We start from the raw sequence: 20,763 nt of genomic DNA on the forward strand, positions 1-20,763 counted from the left end.
ATGATGGGGCGCTGGAATTTCTGGTTAGTCCGGTAATATTCAGCAATTTACGAACAATGACCAGCACAGCCAACATAGATTCTGTAAATGCTTTTGGCCAAACACCTTCACTGTAATGCAGCGTTGGACGAATCATGGGTGTCATCAAACTAGAGGTGGGCATACATTCATTTTCTTAATCTAGATTAATCTCACTGTAATTTTTGAATGAATCTAGATTAATCGAGAGTAAGCAAAATTAATCTAGATCCTAGATTAATCTTAAAATGGCTCATTTGAATTCTGCCGAAGGCATTCAGAATATGTGTGCTACCCAAATAATGACTAAAAGTAAGTCTTTGAGAGCGGGTTTCTCAAGCCAGGTGGCACATTAGACCAGGGGCTCATCTCCTGTTTCCAAAATGCATCACAAACTGCTTGAGAAAGCTCTTCTACTATGATAATTGGTGATGAAAATAAATTATGTTCAATAAGATGTACTTGTGTTTACCAACTGTTTATTCAGTTAAATAGCTGCATCCATGTTACCACGTCACGTTTGATGTGGTAATTTCACAGTTCGAAGACTCGTTCTCGCCCCCTACAGTGTAATTGGCTAGGTATACATCCACGCTAAAATATCAAGGTGAAAGTCATCATAGTGTAGCGGTTCTTCTTCTGCATTGTGTAACTTTTTGATTCCGTTTCTTGAACCGCAAATGATGAGCTAACACCCAAGAGATTTTCTGTGCAAAGTGTATTCTGTATAAAAAGCAAGGCCACGTCACACATCGCGTCACACATCATGTCATTCTGCACCTCTCTCTCTCACAACTCACGCCATGTGTCCAAGAGAACTGAACATTAACATAAAGCATTCACAATTTACAATACTGCATTCCTGTACAAAACGCAAGGTCGTGTCACACATCGCGTCTTTCTGCACCTCTCTACAATATACAGTATTAAAAGAACATAAAACAAATTAAAAAAATATTCCTAATATGTACATAAATTAAAATGAAAGAAATAACTTTTTGCACACAAACCCCACGCACCTCTCACAGCTCACGCCATGTCCAAGAGACCTGAACCGGGTCTCAAAAACAAAATAAAAGTCTTAAGAAAATAAGAAACTAAAAGACACAAGAAAGAAGAAATATACTTATAAATCTAGTGTAACCACAATAGCTTGCGTAGTATAGACCCAGCTCCCAACCCAACTTTGTGAATAGATTAACGGCGATATTTTTTTTATCGCCCGATAAGAGTCTCAAGTTAACACAGCACGTTAACGCCGATAACGGCCCACCACTACATCAAACACAGTAATGTTCTATCAAAAAAAATGCTGCAGCAAGGTTGGCAACATGATATTGGTTTTCGTTGGATTCCTGGATCCGTAGTATTTACATTTACAAAAGTGAAAGTGAAGTGATTGTCAATGTGAAACACTGCAGCACGGCACACGGTGACACAACGCAAGGTGTCCTCTGCTTTTAACCATCACCCTTGGTGAGCAGTGGGCCTCCGTGACAGGCGCCCGGGGAGCAGTGTGTGGGGGTCACACAGCGTGTTGCAGCGTGAGCTGATTAACGCTTGCAGAAAAACGGACTCACCTCACTCACCTCTTTGTGCCGAACTGCAATTGGATCCTCTTCTTCACCAGTGTCCTCGTCAGTACGTGAGACAGGCCCCTTGTTCCACGAAGACTGGCTGTATATAGCTTTTCGATTCTAAAGAAGAAGAAGAAGAAAAAAAAAATTCCCAGGTGATTTGGAGACTTTTGCAGCATTTCTTGTGTATTTTGTGCATGCTCTATGTAGATGTAAAAGTCTATGTTTGTTTTTTTATTTTAATTTTAATTGTTTTCTAATTTGTGTACAGCATGTCCATGTACTTACTTATTATAAGTACTACATATAAAACACTAAAATATAATATTTACACTGCCTTAACATTCCTTGCTGCCATCATTACATACTCCATCATTTAGTCATTCAATCTCATTTAGTTTTTGATGTTTGTCAGATACACAGCAGAATTGCAAAATAAACGCACACAGGTAGGTCTACTTTAAAATCATTGAATGTTTGGTCATTTTGTGAAGGGCTCAAGTTGATTAAGTGATTTAAAATAATTTTTATGGCAGATTTTGTGCGTGTACATTTTTTTATTTTAGTCAGAAAACACAAACGCGGCACAGTGGCACTGTTGCCAGGTCAAGTTCACGAAAATGCCGCCCTGCAGAGGGGCGGAGCCACAGGCTTTTAATAGCTGTCTGGATTGGGCACAGGTGATGTGTCCAGGTGCCGTCAATACTGACAAATGCAATCAAATTAATTTTTTGTTTGTCACCATCTTTGACATGACCAAGACTCAAATTAGAACCCTTGGCACATCTCGCAACCATTTGGAAAATATTTATTGTTTAATAGTTTTTCAAAGCAATAATCAGTGATTCTAATTATTAAACTGGTATTTAAAATCCTAAAAATCATTTTGTAAAGGGCTCAAGTTGATTAAGTGATTTAAGTGAAAAAAATATTGATATATGAGGATTTTATGGCATTTTTTTTTGTGTGTACATTTATGCAAATGAAGAGGGTGAGAGGGTACAACAAATGAGCTAAAGAAAGTGCTGTACTTTAAAATGAACATTTTTAATTACCTGGACAGGACCGACATTGACAAAATGTTCAGGAAAAACAAAGAACCAAAAATTTAATAAGAGTACATGCAGCAATTTATTAAAATAAAATATTTAAGACAACATATTAAAGGACTTCCTAAGAAACCACATAAAACACTGCATAAGAACACTGTATAAGAACCATGCCACACTGGGTTGAAAACCAGGGTGTAAAAGTGAGTTTTTAAATGAGATTTAAAACACAGTGATTGACGGGCCTGTATGACACTGATTAGCAGGTCATTCCATAGACGTGGGGCGGCCACTGCAAACATTCCTGTCACCTCTCAGATTGTAATGTGACAATGTAGGTCTGACAAATAGGCTGGAACAGAGCCATTCAGTGATTTAAAACCATATAAAACAATTTTATAATGGACTCTAAAACAGACAGGAAGCCAGTGTAGTGAGGCTAAGATTGGGTTTATGTGATCTCGTCTGTTTAAACCAGTGAGAAAACATGCATTTGCATTTTGTAATTGAATTGAGCTAAAGATGTCTGAACGATGACAAAAAGCAAGGAATTACAAAAGTCAAGGCATGATTTTACAATATCAATAATCCTGAGGAAGGAGGCACAAGGGTTAATGGATTGTGTTATTGGATTATGTTAATGAGAGAGATTGGGTCACCATACACACAACACTTTATAACCCCAGACTTTGGTCAGCCAAACTTAGTGAAGACCTTGGGTAATAAATAAGTAACTACCTCTATATGAAAATGTTTACATGCTTTACACAGACAAGAGTTGTTGAAAATAACTGAGGCTCTGACCATGGTGCTGGTTAAATTCTGATATAATCCTTCATTAGTGATGAGACCCTCAAACCTCCTCCCTGTACACACAAAGATCATTCAGTCCAGGAACCCTAAGAAATGGGGTTGTACGCACAGGCGCACACACACACACACACACACACACACACACACACACACACACACACACACACACACACACACTATATTTATTAGTAATTGCTAAAGCAGCAAACTGTGATAACTTGGTTTCCCTGAACTCCGCCCTACAGAGGATGGGACGCCTCTTGCTGTCGAGTGCTTCAGAGTGTGAAGGCTCTTCTCATGGCTCTATATGCCTTTCTTATTGGCTCAGTGATATGTCATCCAAAAAAACAAACAAAAAAAAACCACCACTGGATCAAACAGACATTGTTTTAAGCAAGTGGATCTGATCTTTGTCATGGTTTAAATTCAGAATAGCTCAACAGTGTATCAGGCCACAGATTGATATATCCATTGATTGATATATTGATACCTCCAGTGAGGTATGGAGCATGGGGGTGGAGGTATAATGTTCCCACCCCCCATGATTCAGAGTGGGTATGTTGTTCTTAGGACAAGACAGCATTCTTCCCCCTCCAAAACACGGCAAGTAGCGTAAATACATAAGATCTATTTTGATCTCATTTGATCAAATTACATTCTCCCAATTCTCCTCTGGATCAACCAGATGGTCTTTTGCAAACATTAGACAAGCCTGGACATGTGCTGGCTTAAGAAGGGGGACCTTTTGAGCGCTGCAGGATTTTAATCCATGACAACGTAGTGTGTGCTCCAGGTTGAGGGAGACTGTCTGTGATTCAATTACCTAGTAATTCCTAGTAAACAGTTGAGCTCTTTTCACCAAGCTGCTTTTCTATTGTAGATTGGCTCATCCCAGCCTATTCCCTGGTGTCCATACACAGCTCCCTGGTCTTGGCCATAGTGGAGGTCGGTGTCTGACTGTTTGAGGATGTGTTCAGGTGTCTTTTATACAGATAATGACTTCAGACAGGTGCCATTAATACAGGTAACAAGAATTAATTAACAAGTATTAATTACAGCACAGAGGTATATTAATACCTTACCAGATTTATCACCACTTAACTCGCCCTCAGACCCCGCTGAACTCAACCGAGCAACTAAATGCCTAGAATTGACATTGCATACCATGTAAGATAATGTTGTTCCCTTAAAAATGAAAATATTAAGAGATAAAAAAAGTAATACCTTGGTATAACGATCAGATGTGCTCGCTAAAGTAGACGGCCTGGCAATTAGAATGTAAATGCCATAGAGATAGCATGGAAGGAGAGCCTCCGTAACTATAGAAAGGATTTTAGCGCAGCTCGATTGATGTATCTCTCCTCTTTAATAGACGAGAAATAATCCCAGATTCCTATTTAATACTTTTAATGCTAAAATTGTTATGAATAAAAATAAGAAGAATAAGAAATAAACATAAAAAAATCAGCTCAATTGATATTACTATGGAAAATAATATTCCCATAGCGGACAACCGATTAGAACGCTTCAGCCTCCTTGAGCCTGAATGAATTAAACTAAACTCATTGTCAAATCAAAGTACTTGTATATTAGATCCACTTCCTACAAGTTTCCTTAAACAAGTAGCACCCGATGTTATAAATCATATCTTTAAAATGATTAATTTGTCAAGTAGCACCTATACTATAGACCGATATAGACCAGTTGTACAATGCAAACATATGCCGCTGTCTGTAGCCCAGACGACCTCCAGAGTCCAATGAAAAGACCACCAGAGGGATCCTGGTCTCTGGCAATGAGCTGCTGATGAGACGACTCAGCATGAAATGATAGGCTCACTCTACCCTGGAATGGGGTCCCTCTCTGTATCACTCCTTCTTAAGGTTTCTTCCTTTTTTTTTATTTTTGTGGAGTTTTTCCTTGTGTGCAGAAAGGTCAAGTGTGGGGGTGTCAAAGCCAATTGAGACATGCTGTATGTGATTATGGGCTATACAATAAAAAATGTGGAGGACAGAAGAACTATTTTAAGAAGTAACAGGTAGGTGAGGGCCAGAATTATTGCATGTTTGTAGGTGCTTACTTTCTGCACCACATACAAATAAATTCTTTAAAAATCACACAATGTGATGTCTGTCTCTCACATTTGAAGTGTATCTATGATGAAAATGACAGACATCTCTCTCAGCGTTTTAAGTGGTACAACTTGCACAATCAGCGGCTGCCATATAACCCCACTGTATGTGTGTGATCTGCAGTTGTATTTGCGCCAGCATTTCGAACCCTTTGAAACAGTTGACAGAGTGTGAAACAAATCATCAAAGTTAACGCCAATCTATTGTGAATAAAAGATTTCACTTGCTGTTGTAGTGACTCAAGGTGCTGCGTTACCGGCAGTTTTTATATACAGTACTTTTCACCTTCATTTGGTCCAGCAGGCGCACCACAAAGTGTCATCAGAACCCAACACCGTTGAGCAAAAACAAATACTAATTGTTTGAGCTGTATCAGAGATGTCCTTGGCGACAAATGCACTGGCGCCAAAACAAGGATACAGTTTGTCATTAATGAGATTTAAGAGCAAAAAAAAAATTGTAGTTTAAAAAAAACAAAAAAAAAACTGTAGACTTGTTTTTAGAATTGTAATCTTACGACACCAGCAATGTCAACTTTTACCCACAGTGAGCTATTGTCAGCTTGGATCACACATTGGATCATCACGTTTGGCACCACGAAGCACCACGTGACATCTGGCACTAAAATCCAAACCTGGTTTTAATTCAAAACGCTCTGGTTTGGTCTATAAATCCCCTTGTGATTTAACAAGAAAATGAACTGATTATCATCACATTCTGAACAATTGCTGGGTCTCTGGTTGATTGTTTTCATCAGTTGTTGTCACGGGTGGGCTGGACATGGCGGTGAAGGAGGACGCATTCGCACGATCACAGGACAGGGGTTTAATACAAACTACACACGAGACAAGGGAACATTAACACGCACAATGACCCGACGGTGAACAGACACGAACAGGATAGTTTTATACAATTATATAAATAGACAGCAGGTGAACACGATCAGGGAACATTACACGAGACGAACATGAAACTCCGGTCCGGATCCCGGATTCGGAGTCAACCCCTGCCGGTCCGGATCATGACAGTTGTAATTATGCCCAACAGTGGTGTCCTAGCAGGTAAGAAATGGTTTCCGTTTCGAATCCTGAGCTGCCAAGGTGCCACTGAGGTGCCACTGACCGTCCCCACACACTGCTCCCCGGGTGCCTGTCATGGCTGCCCACTGCTTACTAAGGGTGATGTTTAAAAGAAGAGGACACATTTTGTTGTGTCACCGTGTGCTGTACTGCAGTGTATGACGATCACTTCACTTTCACCTTTTCACTTTTAATTATTATAAACGTATCCTTGCTGTGTCCTTCTCCTGTCATTTTACCTGTGTGTCATTTTTATTACATCTCCATGTCTTCCTCCGTTCGTGACAGATGTCTATAATATCTGAAGACATTTTCATGCCTTACTCTAGCATGGTGTAAAACCATAGAACAATCCTATGTTGAAAAAAAAACTCACTGTAATTTAGCATTTATAAACTGTAGACATTTATATTGTTTATGTTTGTAATGGGCTTGTGTCACATTATATGTAGATGATGATACTGACGATGGCATGGCATATTTAAGGGACCAGTGAGTTTCAGTGTATAATGTATCTGAGTAGCACTGGCTGATGGGATGAAGTCAAGAGAACAGTTTGTACCCAGTGTTCAGAATTTATTCAAGCACGTGGAATCAATTATGTTTGAACTGTGCATTGTGCATGTGTGTGTAATAGAGAGAGAGAGAGCGAGAGAGAGTAGATTAGTCCATCTGGCCCTACAGGTCCCAAGGAGATACCTCTATATCTTGTAGGGTGTGTGTGTGCGAGTTGTTGGGGTGAACACATGTGCGTCAGGGGGGTGGAGACCACTAGATAACTTGCCCTGGTGGGGTGGAGCAAGTACGGAGTGTGTGTCATATGTGTAGAAAGGTCAGGGTCTTTCCAGCGCAGTAGCATGTGGGGGGGAGGGTCAGAGCAACTGGCCATTTAAAGGTTCTACTACTTATGCAGAACTGCACCGAGATTGATAGGGCTGCCCATTTAAAGTGTGAAGAGAACTCTATTTAAAAAAATAAGGACACACAACTTAAAGAAGGGGGCCGTTTTACATCTGAGAAGGATTACGAGAACAAGGGAGGTAAAGAAAGAAGATGAAAGACTCAATGAGCAGGATAAAAAATGGCATTGAGGAGGGTGTGGAAGACAAGGCACCATGCCCTTTTGGGGTGAGGAGCGAGGTGGTCCGTGTGGCACTGGCAGAGACACTCAGCACATTTGTCATGATGGTGAGAATTTGCCCTGTGGTAACCTCAGCCTTTCCTGAGCCTCACACTGCTTTATGTTTATTCTCAGCCATTGTACAGTCCATCCTGCAATATTTCAGCTGTAACTGTACCTCAATAATTGCTGCCATCATTGCCTAAGATGTTCCGTGAAATTTGGAATGTCTACAGCAAACCCGTCCACAACACTGTCTGCATAGCCTAAGGTGCTCTGTAGTAACCTTCATTTTTGAAAATCTAGACATCTATATGAAGTGACCAGTGGTGGACAACTACAAAGTAAATTAATTTCATACTGTACTCAACTGGTTTCTTTTTTTATGCATTTGTACATTAAATACTTTCTATGTGAGGGAGACTTTTTTTAATTTATTGTAAGTTGTGGTGCCCTTACTACTCTACTGTTTTTTATCAAATTCACGGTTTGTGCACCACAGCTTTAACTTTACTCCGTTCTCTTTAACACTGTCTACCGTAAGTAATTATCAAATGGACCTTTGAAAATGCAAAATATATAAAATATAGCATACAAGTCATGTGATATGTAACACCTTCAGACACTCGCGTGCTCATACGCTCTGAATCAGGACTCATGCTTAGCACCTGCCAAATGATCCCTGTTTTAGGAGCATTACTAATTACAGATTTCCTTTCCAGTAAAACTGATCCCAGTGTTACAGCAGATGTTCATCAGATGTGCATGTATTTTTTTTTTTATTCTTTGTTAGTGTGTGACTGTGCAAGTCTGGGTGCAGCTTCTATGGGTGCAGCTGGTATCTCGGTGTTAGGCAAGCTGCTGTTCTTCTTGTATGTGCTAGATATGCATGTAGCCATGTGCTGGGCGACCGCTGTGTGTGGGTACTTGTGTGTTAGCAGTGTGTGGTCCATCTCTATGCATTTCAATGCATGTCTGTGCTACCTGTATTGTGTTGTGGTGTACCCTTATCTGTGTTTCCTTTGTCATTTTTTTTTGTGCAGGTGTTTGGTCTAGGCAGCGTGGCCCAGGTAGTCACAGGGCAGAGCATGTTTGGAGATTTCCTTAGCATCAACCTGGGATTTGGTCTCGGCGTTGCCATGGGAGTCCATGTTGCAGGAAAAGTGTCAGGTTCAAAGGATATTTATACTGAAACATAGCCAGGACCTTCCTACAGGAGGGGGATATGGGGGGGCAGACAGATGGGAATCATTTACTTTCTCTCTATACATGATGTCATACTTTATTGTCTTATATTTCTTCTGTTCTTTCCTTTGTTTTTTCGCTCCATTTTATTCTCTGTCAGGTGCTCATATGAACGCGGCTGTATCGTTCACCATGTATTTTTGGCCGTCTGGACTGGTGGCTGCTGCCCCTGTATGTTGTGTGCCAGTTCTTTGGATCTTTCCTGGCTGCTGGGACCATCTTCTCTTTGTACTATGGTAGGCAGGATGCATGATGCATCGTGGTGCAGTAGGGCTCAGTTCAGTTCACTTAAATCTGGCAGGAGCGCCTTACAGCGCCTTGAATTAGTGGACTGCCTAAGGTTTATCTGATTGGATAGTACATTGTGTATTTGTTTTTATAGCATGCAAACTATAACCAAATTACAATTTGATACTGAACATGTTTTCAGACGCCATTCTGCACTACAGTGGAGGTAATTTTACTGTGGCAGGCCCCAGGGGAACTGCTGGGATTTTTGCAACTTACCCCGCCCCCTACATCTCACTACACGTTGGCTTCTATGACCAGGTGAGTGTGCCTGTCCTAAAAAAACTTGGAAGTACCGTGAAATATGGGTTAGATAAGCAAAAATATTGAAAACCCTGATTTGAATGCTTAACTGAACGCAATTTTTCTGATTCCTCTGTGCGCCCATCCTCAGGTGCTGGGCACTGCCATGCTGTTACTTTGCCTGATGGCACTCTCAGACCAACAGAACCAACCCGCGCCTGCTGGAAGTGAGCCTGTGGCTGTCGGGCTCCTGGTCTTGCTGATTGGCATTTCTCTGGGCAGCAACAGTGGCTACGCCATCAACCCCACTCGAGACCTGGCACCCAGAATCTTTTCCGCCTTGACAGGTTGGGGAATGGAAGTTTTCAGGTACAAACTGATTGCAAACAGATTTACAACATTTGGACCTAATCACTTTAGATGAATTGGGTCCACTTCATTTCTATCCTCAATCTGTCAAATGCAATGAAACAAATAACATTGTAAATTGTACACATTGCGACATTCTAATCTTGTGCCAGCACTTCTGCTTCTTTTTAAAAACACATTTATTAGATAGTAAGTTAAATTAAAGATATAAGGCACTATTTAAGGCACAGTATTTACATAAATGCCAAGAAAAAAAAAAAAACACTGCCTGGCAAAGCGGGTAAGGAAGTGGACTCACAACTGAAAGGTTGCGGGTTCAAATCCTGAACCACCAAGGCGCCACTGAGCACCGTCCCCACACACTGCTCCCCAGGTGTCTTTCACGGCTGCCCACTGCTCACCAAGGGTGATGGTTAAAAGCAGGGGACACATTTGTGCTGTGCATCACAGTGACAATCACTTCACTTTAATGCTGTTTGCACATGTTACTTATTGACAGAGATAAGATTGTGTTCTGGGTGACAAATAATTAACCACAAAAAAAGGGTACTGGTACTCAGTGTCTCATCTCCAAGATACTAAACATATAACTTAAAAGCGGCCCTTCCTTATTGTATCTATTTTAGTATTTGTTTATGTGCCTTGCACCTTATGCTATTGAACAAGGCCCACATTAACAATGTAGAGCAATGCATTTTGGGTGGCAGCAACCTAGTGGGTAACACACTCTATGACCCATGTTCAAACCCCACTTACTACAGGGCGTGCAGAATTATTAGGCAAATGAGTATTTTGTCCACATCATCCTCTTCATGCATGTTGTCTTACTCCAAGCTGTATAGGCTCGAAAGCCTACTACCAATTAAGCATATTAGGTGATGTGCATCTCTGTAATGAGAAGGGGTGTGGTCTAATGACATCAACACCCTATATCAGGTGTGCATAATTATTAGGCAACTTCCTTTCCTTTGGCAAAATGGGTCAAAAGAAGGACTTGACAGGCTCAGAAAAGTCAAAAATAGTGAGATATCTTGCAGAGGGATGCAGTACTCTTAAAATTGCAAAGTTTCTGAAGCGTGATCATCGAACAATCAAGCGTTTCATTCAAAATAGTCAACAGGGTTGCAAGAAGCGTGTGGAAAAACCAAGGCGCAAAATAACTGCCCATGAACTGAGAAAAGTCAAGTGTGCAGCTGCCAAGATGCCACTTGCCACCAGTTTGGCCATATTTCAGAGCTGCAACATCACTGGAGTGCCCCAAAAGCACAAGGTGTGCAATACTCAGAGACATGGCCAAGATAAGAAAGGCTGAAAGACGACCACCACTGAACAAGACACACAAGCTGAAACGTCAAGACTGGGCCAAGAAATACCTCAAGACTGATTTTTCTAAGGTTTTATGGACTGATGAAATGAGAGTGAGTCTTGATGGGCCAGATGGATGGGCCCATGGCTGGATTGGTAAAGGGCAGAGAGCTCCAGTCCGACTCAGACGCCAGCAAGGTGGAGGTGGAGTACTGGTTTGGGATGGTATCATCAAAGATGAGCTTGTGGGGCCTTTTCGGGTTGAGGATGGAGTCAAGCTCAACTCCCAGTCCTACTGCCAGTTTCTGGAAGACACCTTCTTCAAGCAGTGGTACAGGAAGAAGTCTGCATCCTTCAAGAAAAACATGATTTTCATGCAGGACAATGCTCCATCACACGCGTCCAAGTACTCCACAGCGTGGCTGGCAAGAAAGGGTATAAAAGAAGAAAAACTAATGACATGGCCTCCTTTTTCACCTGATCTGAACCTGTGGTCCATCATCAAATGTGAGATTTACAAGGAGGGAAAACAGTACACCTCTCTGAACAGTGTCTGGGAGGCTGTGGTTGCTGCTGCACGCAATGTTGATGGTGAACAGATCAAAACACTGACAGAATCCATGAATGGCAGGCTTTTGAGTGTCCTTGCAAAGAAAGGTGGCTATATTGGTCGCTGATTTGTTTTTGTTTTGTTTTTGAATGTCAGAAATGTATATTTGTGAATGTGCAGATGTTATATTGGTTTCACTGGTAAAAATAAATAATTGAAATAGGTATATATTTGTTTTTTGTTAAGTTGCCTAATAATTATGCACAGTAATAGTCACCTGCACACACAGATATTCCCCTAAAATAGCTACAAATAAAAACAAACTAAAAACTACTTCCAAAAACATTCAGCTTTGATATAAATTATTTTTTTGGGTTCATTGAGAACATGGTTGTTGTTCAATAATAAAATTATTCCTCAAAAATACAACTTGCCTAATAATTCTGTACTCCCTGTATGATTGTATCCCTGAGGAAGACACTTAACCCTTTAACTACTGATTGTAAGTCGCCCTGGATAAAGGCATCTGATAAATGCCTGAAATGCAAAGGCTCAGTGACAGTTTGAAAATAGTGCCCATTAAGTTAAATGTTATAAACTAAACTGATACAGAAATATATCAACAACCTGGAAATACATGCTACATATGAGCTGTGACCTGCAAAAGCTTGCAGTACATTCACTATGAACACGATACCCTTGCTATTGTGCAAGTGGAGGTGGTAGTAGCCTAGTGGGTAAGACCAGAAGACCCCGGTTCGAATCCCACTTACTACCATTGTGTCCCTGAACAAGACACTTAACCCTAAGTTGCTCCAGGGGGACTGTCCCTGTAACTACTAATTGTAAGTCGCTCTGGATAAGGGCGTCTGATAAATGCTGTAAATGTAATGTAAATGCAAGTAAAAGAAATTGTTGAGCACAGTTGAAAGGGTTGTAAAGCCAGTTTAGTCAGACCCAACCTGGGTGAGAACTGACGGAAGCGTGAAATACCATGGTATTAACCCATAAGGATGACTGACATCTCTTACACTCCCTACATCCTCATTCTAGTAGATTTATTCAGATAATTAGTCATGTGGTTTGGGACATTACGTCAAAATCCTGTGAAACAAGAAAATAAAGTTTTATATCATTTTATAACTATTTTGAAGACTGATAGGACCTCTCGTGTCTTTGTTCCCTTCAGGGCTGGGAATGGATGGTGGTGGGTGCCAGTGGTTGCCCCTCTGCTAGGTGGGGTGGTGGGAGCTCTGATTTACAAGGTCTTAGTGGAGCTCCATCACCCAACCCCTTCAAACAAGAAAACAGAGAAGAAGGAGAATATTGAGCATGTCCCAATGGAACAGCTGAAAAAAGATGAGATGTGTGTATAGGCAACACTTCGTGAACCCTTGTTGAGCTAAAATAATTCAGCAGCAACACAATGCCTGCGGGTTGCTCAGTGCGTCTCTCATAAGGTCCTGAGTGAAGATGTTGCTGAAGAACTCCCCTCGAAAGTACATTCGTCATGGCCAGACTTCAATTTCTTTCCGGGCCAAATCTGACCAGGCATTTAAAAAACCTTCAAAAATCTTCAGTCTGATAGGTGATTTTCTACGTCCAAGGACTTGATAGGACAAGACAAACAACTGCTGAACCAAACAAATATGTGCATATGTATTTAATGTTTCTGAAATTATGTCACAGAATATAATTTTATATCGCTATCTCTAATGTAAGGTGGTAGCAGCCTAGTGGGTAACACACTAGCTTATGAACCAGGAGACCCAGGTTCAAATCCCACTTACTACCGCCATGTCCCTGAGCAAGACACTTAACCCTAAGTGTCTCCAGGGGGATTCTCCCTGTAAGTACTCATTGTATAAGGGAGTATGATAAGTGCCAGAAATGTAAATGTAAAATTAAATATATGATCATAGAGAAGAAAACCAGCAGAGGGAGCCAATAGCTTTTCTACTTCCAACTTCAGGTCTGTGAAGAAAAGCCCTTGAACACTTTCCCTCATTTCTTGCCCTTGGGGGGATTTTGACTAACATTCTGATATTCTGATTCACAGAAGGTGCCCTGCCTTGAAAGCCCAAGGCCACAAGTCTGCAAAATCGTAGCCTTCAAAACAGCAGCGTGACCTGCATTTCAAAGACCACATACTGCACCCAGCCTCAGCAAGTGGGCACTTGGGCATGACAGATGCATGAACAATTGACAACAAAAAAAAAGGCATACCATGTTTTCCACATAAGGTTTTATGAGGTTCAGACAAGATATGCACAGAACACTGAAACAAATTAAATTAGTTTGATAGGTACATGTGCAAATATTCATACAGACAGTCTCAGACATTCTTATACAGATGAATCCTAGGACCTCTTGTGGTTTCTTTCCTTCCTCTAGAATGATTTTCCTATCCACAGTGTCCTTGTGTTTGCTCATAGTTTTTTTTCTCATTTTTTTCCACAATCACAGTAGCGAAATGGGGTATAAGGAGAAAATTACACATTGCGATTTATTTATGTAGACCCTAAAGCCATCCAATCATAACCTTCAGTCTCTCCTTTTGAGGACAAAGGGGGAACATGGACTGCAAAGCATGAGTTAACTATGTCCACTTACAAGAGTTCACTAAACCTGCCTGAACCATCCCTCTGCAACCCAATCAGCTAACTACATTCAGAAATGTAGTGCAGTACTAATATTCTTAATATATCATAAATATGCATTCATTGTATATTTATTTCTGTGCAATTTTATGCACTGACTAATGCTTATTATATGATTCACATGGCTAGTAGTCTTAAGGCAGACAGATCTCTTTCAATCCCCTGTTCTCACCCAAATACTGAATGAGACATTTTCTTTTTTCAGTTGTATCTTCTCTAAAAGCTTGAAATAAATTACATTTCAGGTATTTAACTAATATATGAGTGCTTCAAGGCCCTCATCATCTTTATGCAAATACTTTTTAATAAGCATTGTGACATTGGATAAATTTACTCAAATAATGCATGCAGTCATCAGCGCTTAAGGCAGTCCAAACCAAATGTTGGAGTGCAAAGCCTTTTTGTTTTTGGCAGAATGATGTAAATGAATATAAATCATTCCCCTCCCTCTCACCAGAAAAACACAAATCAGTACATTTGGAGGCCTTGAGAATAGTGCCAGCAGCAATGTGATATCAGGTCACCGTTTTGTCTTTCCCGACCCGGCTTTGAGGGCACCTCCTCCTGCTGTGCCAGTGGACGTTGTTGGGGCAGGGGGCTTCTTCTTGGGCGCTGGCTGCTTGACTTTGCTTCTGAATGCCCTGGCTGAGTCCAGCTTATTGAGGAGTGGTTCACCCGCCGCGTCCAGATGGGGGTCAGGGTGGAATATCAGGGGCTGGTAGAGGGAGGCCCATTGCTGAAGAGAAGGAAAAAAATGATATATTTTCCTACACCACTGGGATAATAAATTATGTTCATAAAAAAAAACAAACAAAAACAATATATATATATATATATATATATATATATATATATATATATATATATATATATATATATATATATATATATATATATATATATATATATATATATAAAAAGAAAAAACGTCAATCAAGTTTACGGCCAAGTACATGAATGGTGTGGAAGTGTGACTAAATGGTTGATTTTAAGTAGACTGTTTGCCTAAAGTTAGACTGACAACCTCAGACACACCCTACATTGGCATTTAAACCAGCTACTGTCATTATGTCACATTCCCAGGTGTTTTCTTCTGTCTTCAACACTTATTATTGAGGCACAATGCCTTAATAGGGGGGAATTATTTTTATTTTTAAAAGTGTATGTGTCACTTTAAATATGTATGTATAGCACTTTGGTATGCAAGCCGGTATCATAAACATATTTTATAAATAAAAAAGTTCTAGAAGCTAATAGGTTGTTGTGTTACATCAAGAATCACAGCCCAGGACACAGGGTTGTCCTGATATAATACTACACTGGTCATCAATGCTTCGTTCGACATCAAGGACTAGGACATAAGAGCTGGAGCCAAAAAGATTTGATATTTTGATTCCTTGGCTGACCTATACCTTATACTTATCATTGCCACTCCTAACTGTGCAGTATTCATTCTCTTTTGTATCCATGCTAATAAATAATCATATTAGCACCCCCTGCTGTTGGCAGTCCCTTTTGAGGTTCATGGACTTGCGACGGGAATTCAGTCTCTTTTTAATGAGCCATTTCTTCCATTTACCCCTTACCACTTCTCATTATTATCCGTGCATATATTTCACTTAAATTCATTAATGTAGTTATCCCAAACCTCACAATTTACATTGCAACAGGTATAAAATGTAAATAGTGTTTATTAAATGTAAACATTATTACGTGTCTTCTTATTATTTGTATAGAGCTCAGACGGAATGTGTGGAGTAAGCACAACCCCTACGTTAAACCAACTCTCATTAGATGTTCTTATTGGTGCTTTAAGTGTGAACTTGCGAATATGCATCACGCACTACCCCTATAAACTACACAAGGGTAGGTTAACACCTGAGTGTCGATGTGACACTTGGAAAAATAAGGCTTTTATATTGAGTCTGTCTTAGAAAGAAGTGTGTAATGTTTGCGAGAGTAAAGGTTTAAATCCCATTTACTTGGACAGATAGTTATTCTCCATCTAGAGTGCCAAGTGATTTGGTTTGTTCTTGTTAAAATCAATAAACCAAATTAACAGCAGCACATCACCCCGCGGATACTAATGAGGGTTCAGCCCTATTAAAATTGAATGGAAACGTCTTGCTGGATTCACACTTTTGCAGACTCTAAATGCTTCTGAAAGATAAAGGAGGAAGCAAATTATAACACAACGTGTGTAATGGAAATCACAATCTGAGCCGGACATGCAGTAATCTCCTTTAATTAAATGAAACCACCCGTTGTGGAATGCTTACAGCAGAAACTCGTGTCTTGGGGCCGATACATACTTGCTTTCCAAGTAGCAACAAATTAAAATAATGCAAAGCAGGTGAAAATAAATGATGATCCAGTGAAACTTCGATCCTCATCAGAAGTGAGGGCTCATATTTTTTAGACCTACAACACTTGTTCCCTGATGATTATGTTGATTACACTAGATAAAAAGTCAACATTTATACACCGTGTACAATACTGAAACATCTTTTAATTTTAGTGAATGAGTTCATTATATTTGGATAATCTACACCATGTTCATAACATACATACAATTTACAGAATGTTGGAAATGACAACATCCCCACAAATAGCCCCATATGCATGCTGGATTCTTCAAATCTGTACCCACAGATTCACTGTTGAGTGGTCTCACAAACAGTGGACTCACCCCAACATACAGTGGTGTTTATGATGTTTCACCAGAATTAAAAATGCTGTATCTGGTCACCCATTATACAATATTACATGTATGTGAGTGGCAATTCTGCTAGGATAACACAGAGGGATCAACTACCATTGACTGTCAAATCAAATTCCTTAACTTAATGGATAATAACGGCCTGGATGCGGTGAGTAGCTTCTTATTTCTTAAACAATCATGTCAGAAGACACATTCTGTGGTTGTGGAAACATCTAAGCAAACATCTAAGGTGATTACTGAAACTACTATCCAACGCATTATTAAAACTGGAACTGGAAGTGGGGAACAATCATCTTAGTGGAAGGAAAAAATCTTTAATGTGTTCAACGATCACTGAAACAATTGGAAAATATAAAAACAATAATAAAAATAATAATAATAAACTGAAAAAAAAAAAAACAGCTGAACTCATGACTACATTCAACAGTGACAGTAATATTGGCGGCTCGGGACTAAACTGCAGTGTGGCTTTAACAAAATCACATCTGATCAGTGAGGCTAATCAGAAAGAAAGGCTTCAATTTGCTAGGGGAGCGTAAAGATGGGACTCTGGAGTGATGGAAGAAAGTCAGCTGACTACTGAATGACCAGGCTATTCCATCAGTAAATTTCTTCTCCCATGACGACACTGGCATATTCCAAAATGATAATGACTGGATTCATCAGGCTCAAAGGTTGGCCATGCTCCCTGAACCAATCCATTTTCACAGATGGGTTGGCAACCATAAGTCAAGACCATAATCCCATTGAGAATCTTTGGGAATTGCTGGAGAAGAATTTGTATAGAGCTCTGACTGTATCCTCTGTTCAAGATCTTGGCGAAAAATAAACTGTCGACAAAAGGAAATGTTGTGGACATTCATCGAATTACAATGCAACAGCGAATGCATGTGACCCGCCACAGCACAGCACCCAGTGCACACAGTGAAATGTGATCTCTGTATTTAACCCATCCCCTGAGGCGCCTGGGGAGCAGTGTGTGGGGATGGTGCTTTGCTCATAGGCACCTCAGTGGCACCTTGGCGGCTCGGGATTCGAACCTGCAACCTTCCGATTATGGGTCTGTTTCCTTTTTGTTTTCACTGCAGTCCAACATAATATTACAGTGTGTGACAGGCAGTGTAGAAATGCAGCAAACACCATTTAACATTTCCATACTCCAAGGCTTAAGGACAATAGATTAGATCAGAATCTAACAGAATATGTCACTCGAACCATTGTTACCATACCATACTGTATTCTTTTCATCTGTATTCTTTTAGAGAACTGCATTCAAAAACGGTCCCCAACCTACCCTCCAAATATATCTTCACTTTGGTTTTAAAATTCTGACCACCTCATGAATTAAAACCAAATCACTCAAAAATGTGTGTCATTTGTATAGCTGGGACATGACTGAAATGGATCAACAAATGGATCAACTTTGGATCAACATTGGTGATTGAAATAGTTCCTTCAGTTTCAGGCAATACTGCTTTTAAATTTCTGCACTTGTTCGACCATCATCATCGTCATCATCAACCTCATCAGCTCGCAACATGCAGAGTGTGAGGGTGGTCAGCACACCACAATTTTTTTGAAGATATGCATTTGGAATAAACTGCTGATATTGTTCTCTCTGCTCCCTGTTGATTTGATCTGTGGATTTTCAGTGCATGGTTCAGTTCATTTAATGTTTCACAGATTTTTGTTTTATTTGCGGTTGTTGTCTGAATTGGAACTCCACAATTATCTCCTGCTTGCTAGTTGCATAAATAATTCGATAAATGTGACTACTAACCTTTGCTTGTGGGCTGGGTCCATAATGGGTGAAATTGTATTGCCACTCGGGCAGCCCCAGGTAGGTCATCATCAGCCGGTAGTAGGCGGTGAAAGTAGAGGTTAGGTAGTGCCAGTACAAGGAACGGTCCAGAAACCACACATCACACTGCTGTGCCACCTCACCTAAAGCAACACACATCAAGATATTCACATTTCATGTTTTTACATTGTTTATTTGTCATATACAAATATGACAATTATGACACACAGATATGACAGACATAGGCTAAATACGATTTTAACTAGTAAAATACTAATGTAGTACAATTAGTACATAAACTGTTATGCTGTACTGCAAGAAATAAATGGTATATTTATTAGGGGTGGGAAATAAAATATATTTTTTTTAAATCATCACAATACAGACATGAATGATTCGGAATCCATTTTAAAATGTTAATAATTGATTATTGTTAATTACCAATGCAATGTTGAGGAAAGTATCCTCAGTATCCAGAGTATTTATTTGGTGTGTGTGTGTGTGTGTGTGTGTATAGTGTCAGCAATTCAAAAGGCTGCTGGCTTGGGGACAGAAGTGTTCCCTGAGTAGCTTACACAAAGCATGGCAAGGTACAGAACAGCAGAACAGAATATCTAGACCAGTACCTTCAGTGCAGTTCCTGTATACCAGACACACCATCCCATTTCCTCCACAAGGGTCCAGCTCAAAGATACGACATCGGGAGTCAAAGTGGGGCTTCTCCATTCCACTCTCCAGTTCTGAGGAGCAAAGTGTCAGTTAAGAAACAAACAGCTCAATCTAGGCAATCAAATGCCTTAATTGTGGTTCAACCTTCTGCTTCATTCTCAAAGTCCAGGTCTGTTATGGTGGGCACGTTGGGGAGAGAAAAGACTGTCGTCTGCCCCAGATGCTGGAGGTTCTCCACTCTGTTGATCATCATGCTGCCAATTGGCACAGAATCATCTGTAAAAAACACAGACATCATACAGTTGAATCATTGTTGTATCATTTGTGTGGAAAAATTTAATGGAAAACATACTCATCCATCCATCCATCCAAAAAAAAAAAGTGAGACAGTTTTTAAAAGGCTCACTCTCTAGTTTGGCACTCCAGGTAAGGGCGAACCCATCCGTGGTCAGGTAGAAGTCTTTAAGATCTTCCGGCAGAAGGCAGGCATTTTTCTTCAGGACAAAGAGAACAGGGTCAGAATACACACACACAATATTTATATATTATATATTTACTCTAATTTACCTGCTCCCAAGAAAGGATACACCGTTTCTCAGCAGGGCTTCTTTCTGCAAACTCCACATTCATGACACCAGGAAAGCTTTCTGAAAAGCATGTTAATTCCAAACATCAATGTACAGTCACAAAAAATGATCCATCCTTGTGAAACTTGTGGTAGTGGCAAAATGAGGTTGGGCCAGAACCCTCCTCGTGTTGGTTGCGTTATTCGCCTGGAGGTGGCATGTTGTGACAGCACAGTTAGCAGAAGAAATATTAAGTGCATATGCAGCTTTCAGCTAAGGGAAAGAAAGTGCAGGCTTACCGAGCACGCGAGTGATGCCCAGCGTTAACCTCTCTAAAAAGGCTTTACACGCCTTCTCGTCTTTAGCCTCTTCCATTCCAGAACGTTACAGAATAGAATCTACCGACGTTTAATTCATTCTCCTGACAGCGCGAAATCTGCACCAGGGCAAGCAGTAAACAAAAAAAAGTAGGGAATTGTAGTTCGTAAGAACTACAACGCACGCTCATTGGCCAAAGCTAGCGAAAAACCAACGTCACGTGTGCGAGGCATGGCCAA

At 40.3% G+C, this 20,763-nt stretch overlaps 2 protein-coding genes across 2 annotated transcripts; one reads left to right on the forward strand and one right to left on the reverse strand.

Annotated features, from left to right (window-relative positions):
- The first annotated feature begins 7,526 nt into the window (after positions 1–7,526).
- On the forward strand, positions 7,527–15,257 carry aqp7 (aquaporin 7). Its single transcript, XM_028972639.1, is given in 8 exon segments — positions 7,527–7,856; positions 8,832–8,958; positions 9,134–9,164; positions 9,166–9,269; positions 9,464–9,582; positions 9,716–9,933; positions 12,978–13,154; positions 13,848–15,257. Coding segments are annotated over 8 exon segments (960 nt in total). The 5' UTR covers positions 7,527–7,721; the 3' UTR covers positions 13,897–15,257.
- tpgs2 (tubulin polyglutamylase complex subunit 2) lies at positions 14,017–20,655 on the reverse strand. Its single transcript, XM_028972640.1, has 7 exons — positions 20,506–20,655; positions 20,208–20,287; positions 20,047–20,134; positions 19,785–19,916; positions 19,598–19,711; positions 18,951–19,114; positions 14,017–15,184 (listed from the first exon to the last, which is right to left on the reverse strand). The coding sequence occupies exons 1-7, from the start codon at positions 20,579–20,581 to the stop codon at positions 14,969–14,971; spliced, it is 870 nt and encodes a 289-aa protein (XP_028828473.1). The 5' UTR covers positions 20,582–20,655; the 3' UTR covers positions 14,017–14,968.
- Between the last annotated feature and the right edge of the window lie 108 nt (positions 20,656–20,763).

Source organism: Denticeps clupeoides, chromosome 3, assembly GCF_900700375.1.
Source record: "Denticeps clupeoides chromosome 3, fDenClu1.1, whole genome shotgun sequence".
Lineage (NCBI taxonomy): Eukaryota > Metazoa > Chordata > Actinopteri > Clupeiformes > Denticipitidae > Denticeps > Denticeps clupeoides.

Excerpts from the sequence above, each read along its gene's own strand:
- tpgs2 (XM_028972640.1), bottom strand. The coding sequence starts at position 20,581 with ATGGAAGAGGCTAAAGACGAGAAGGCGTGTAAAGCCTTTTTAGAGAGG. Across the intron at positions 19,712-19,784 it reads CTTTGAGAATGAAGCAGAAG|AACTGGAGAGTGGAATGGAG; the intron begins GTTGAACCACAA and ends TTTGCTCCTCAG. Across the intron at positions 19,115-19,597 it reads ATACAGGAACTGCACTGAAG|GTGAGGTGGCACAGCAGTGT; the intron begins GTACTGGTCTAG and ends GTGTTGCTTTAG.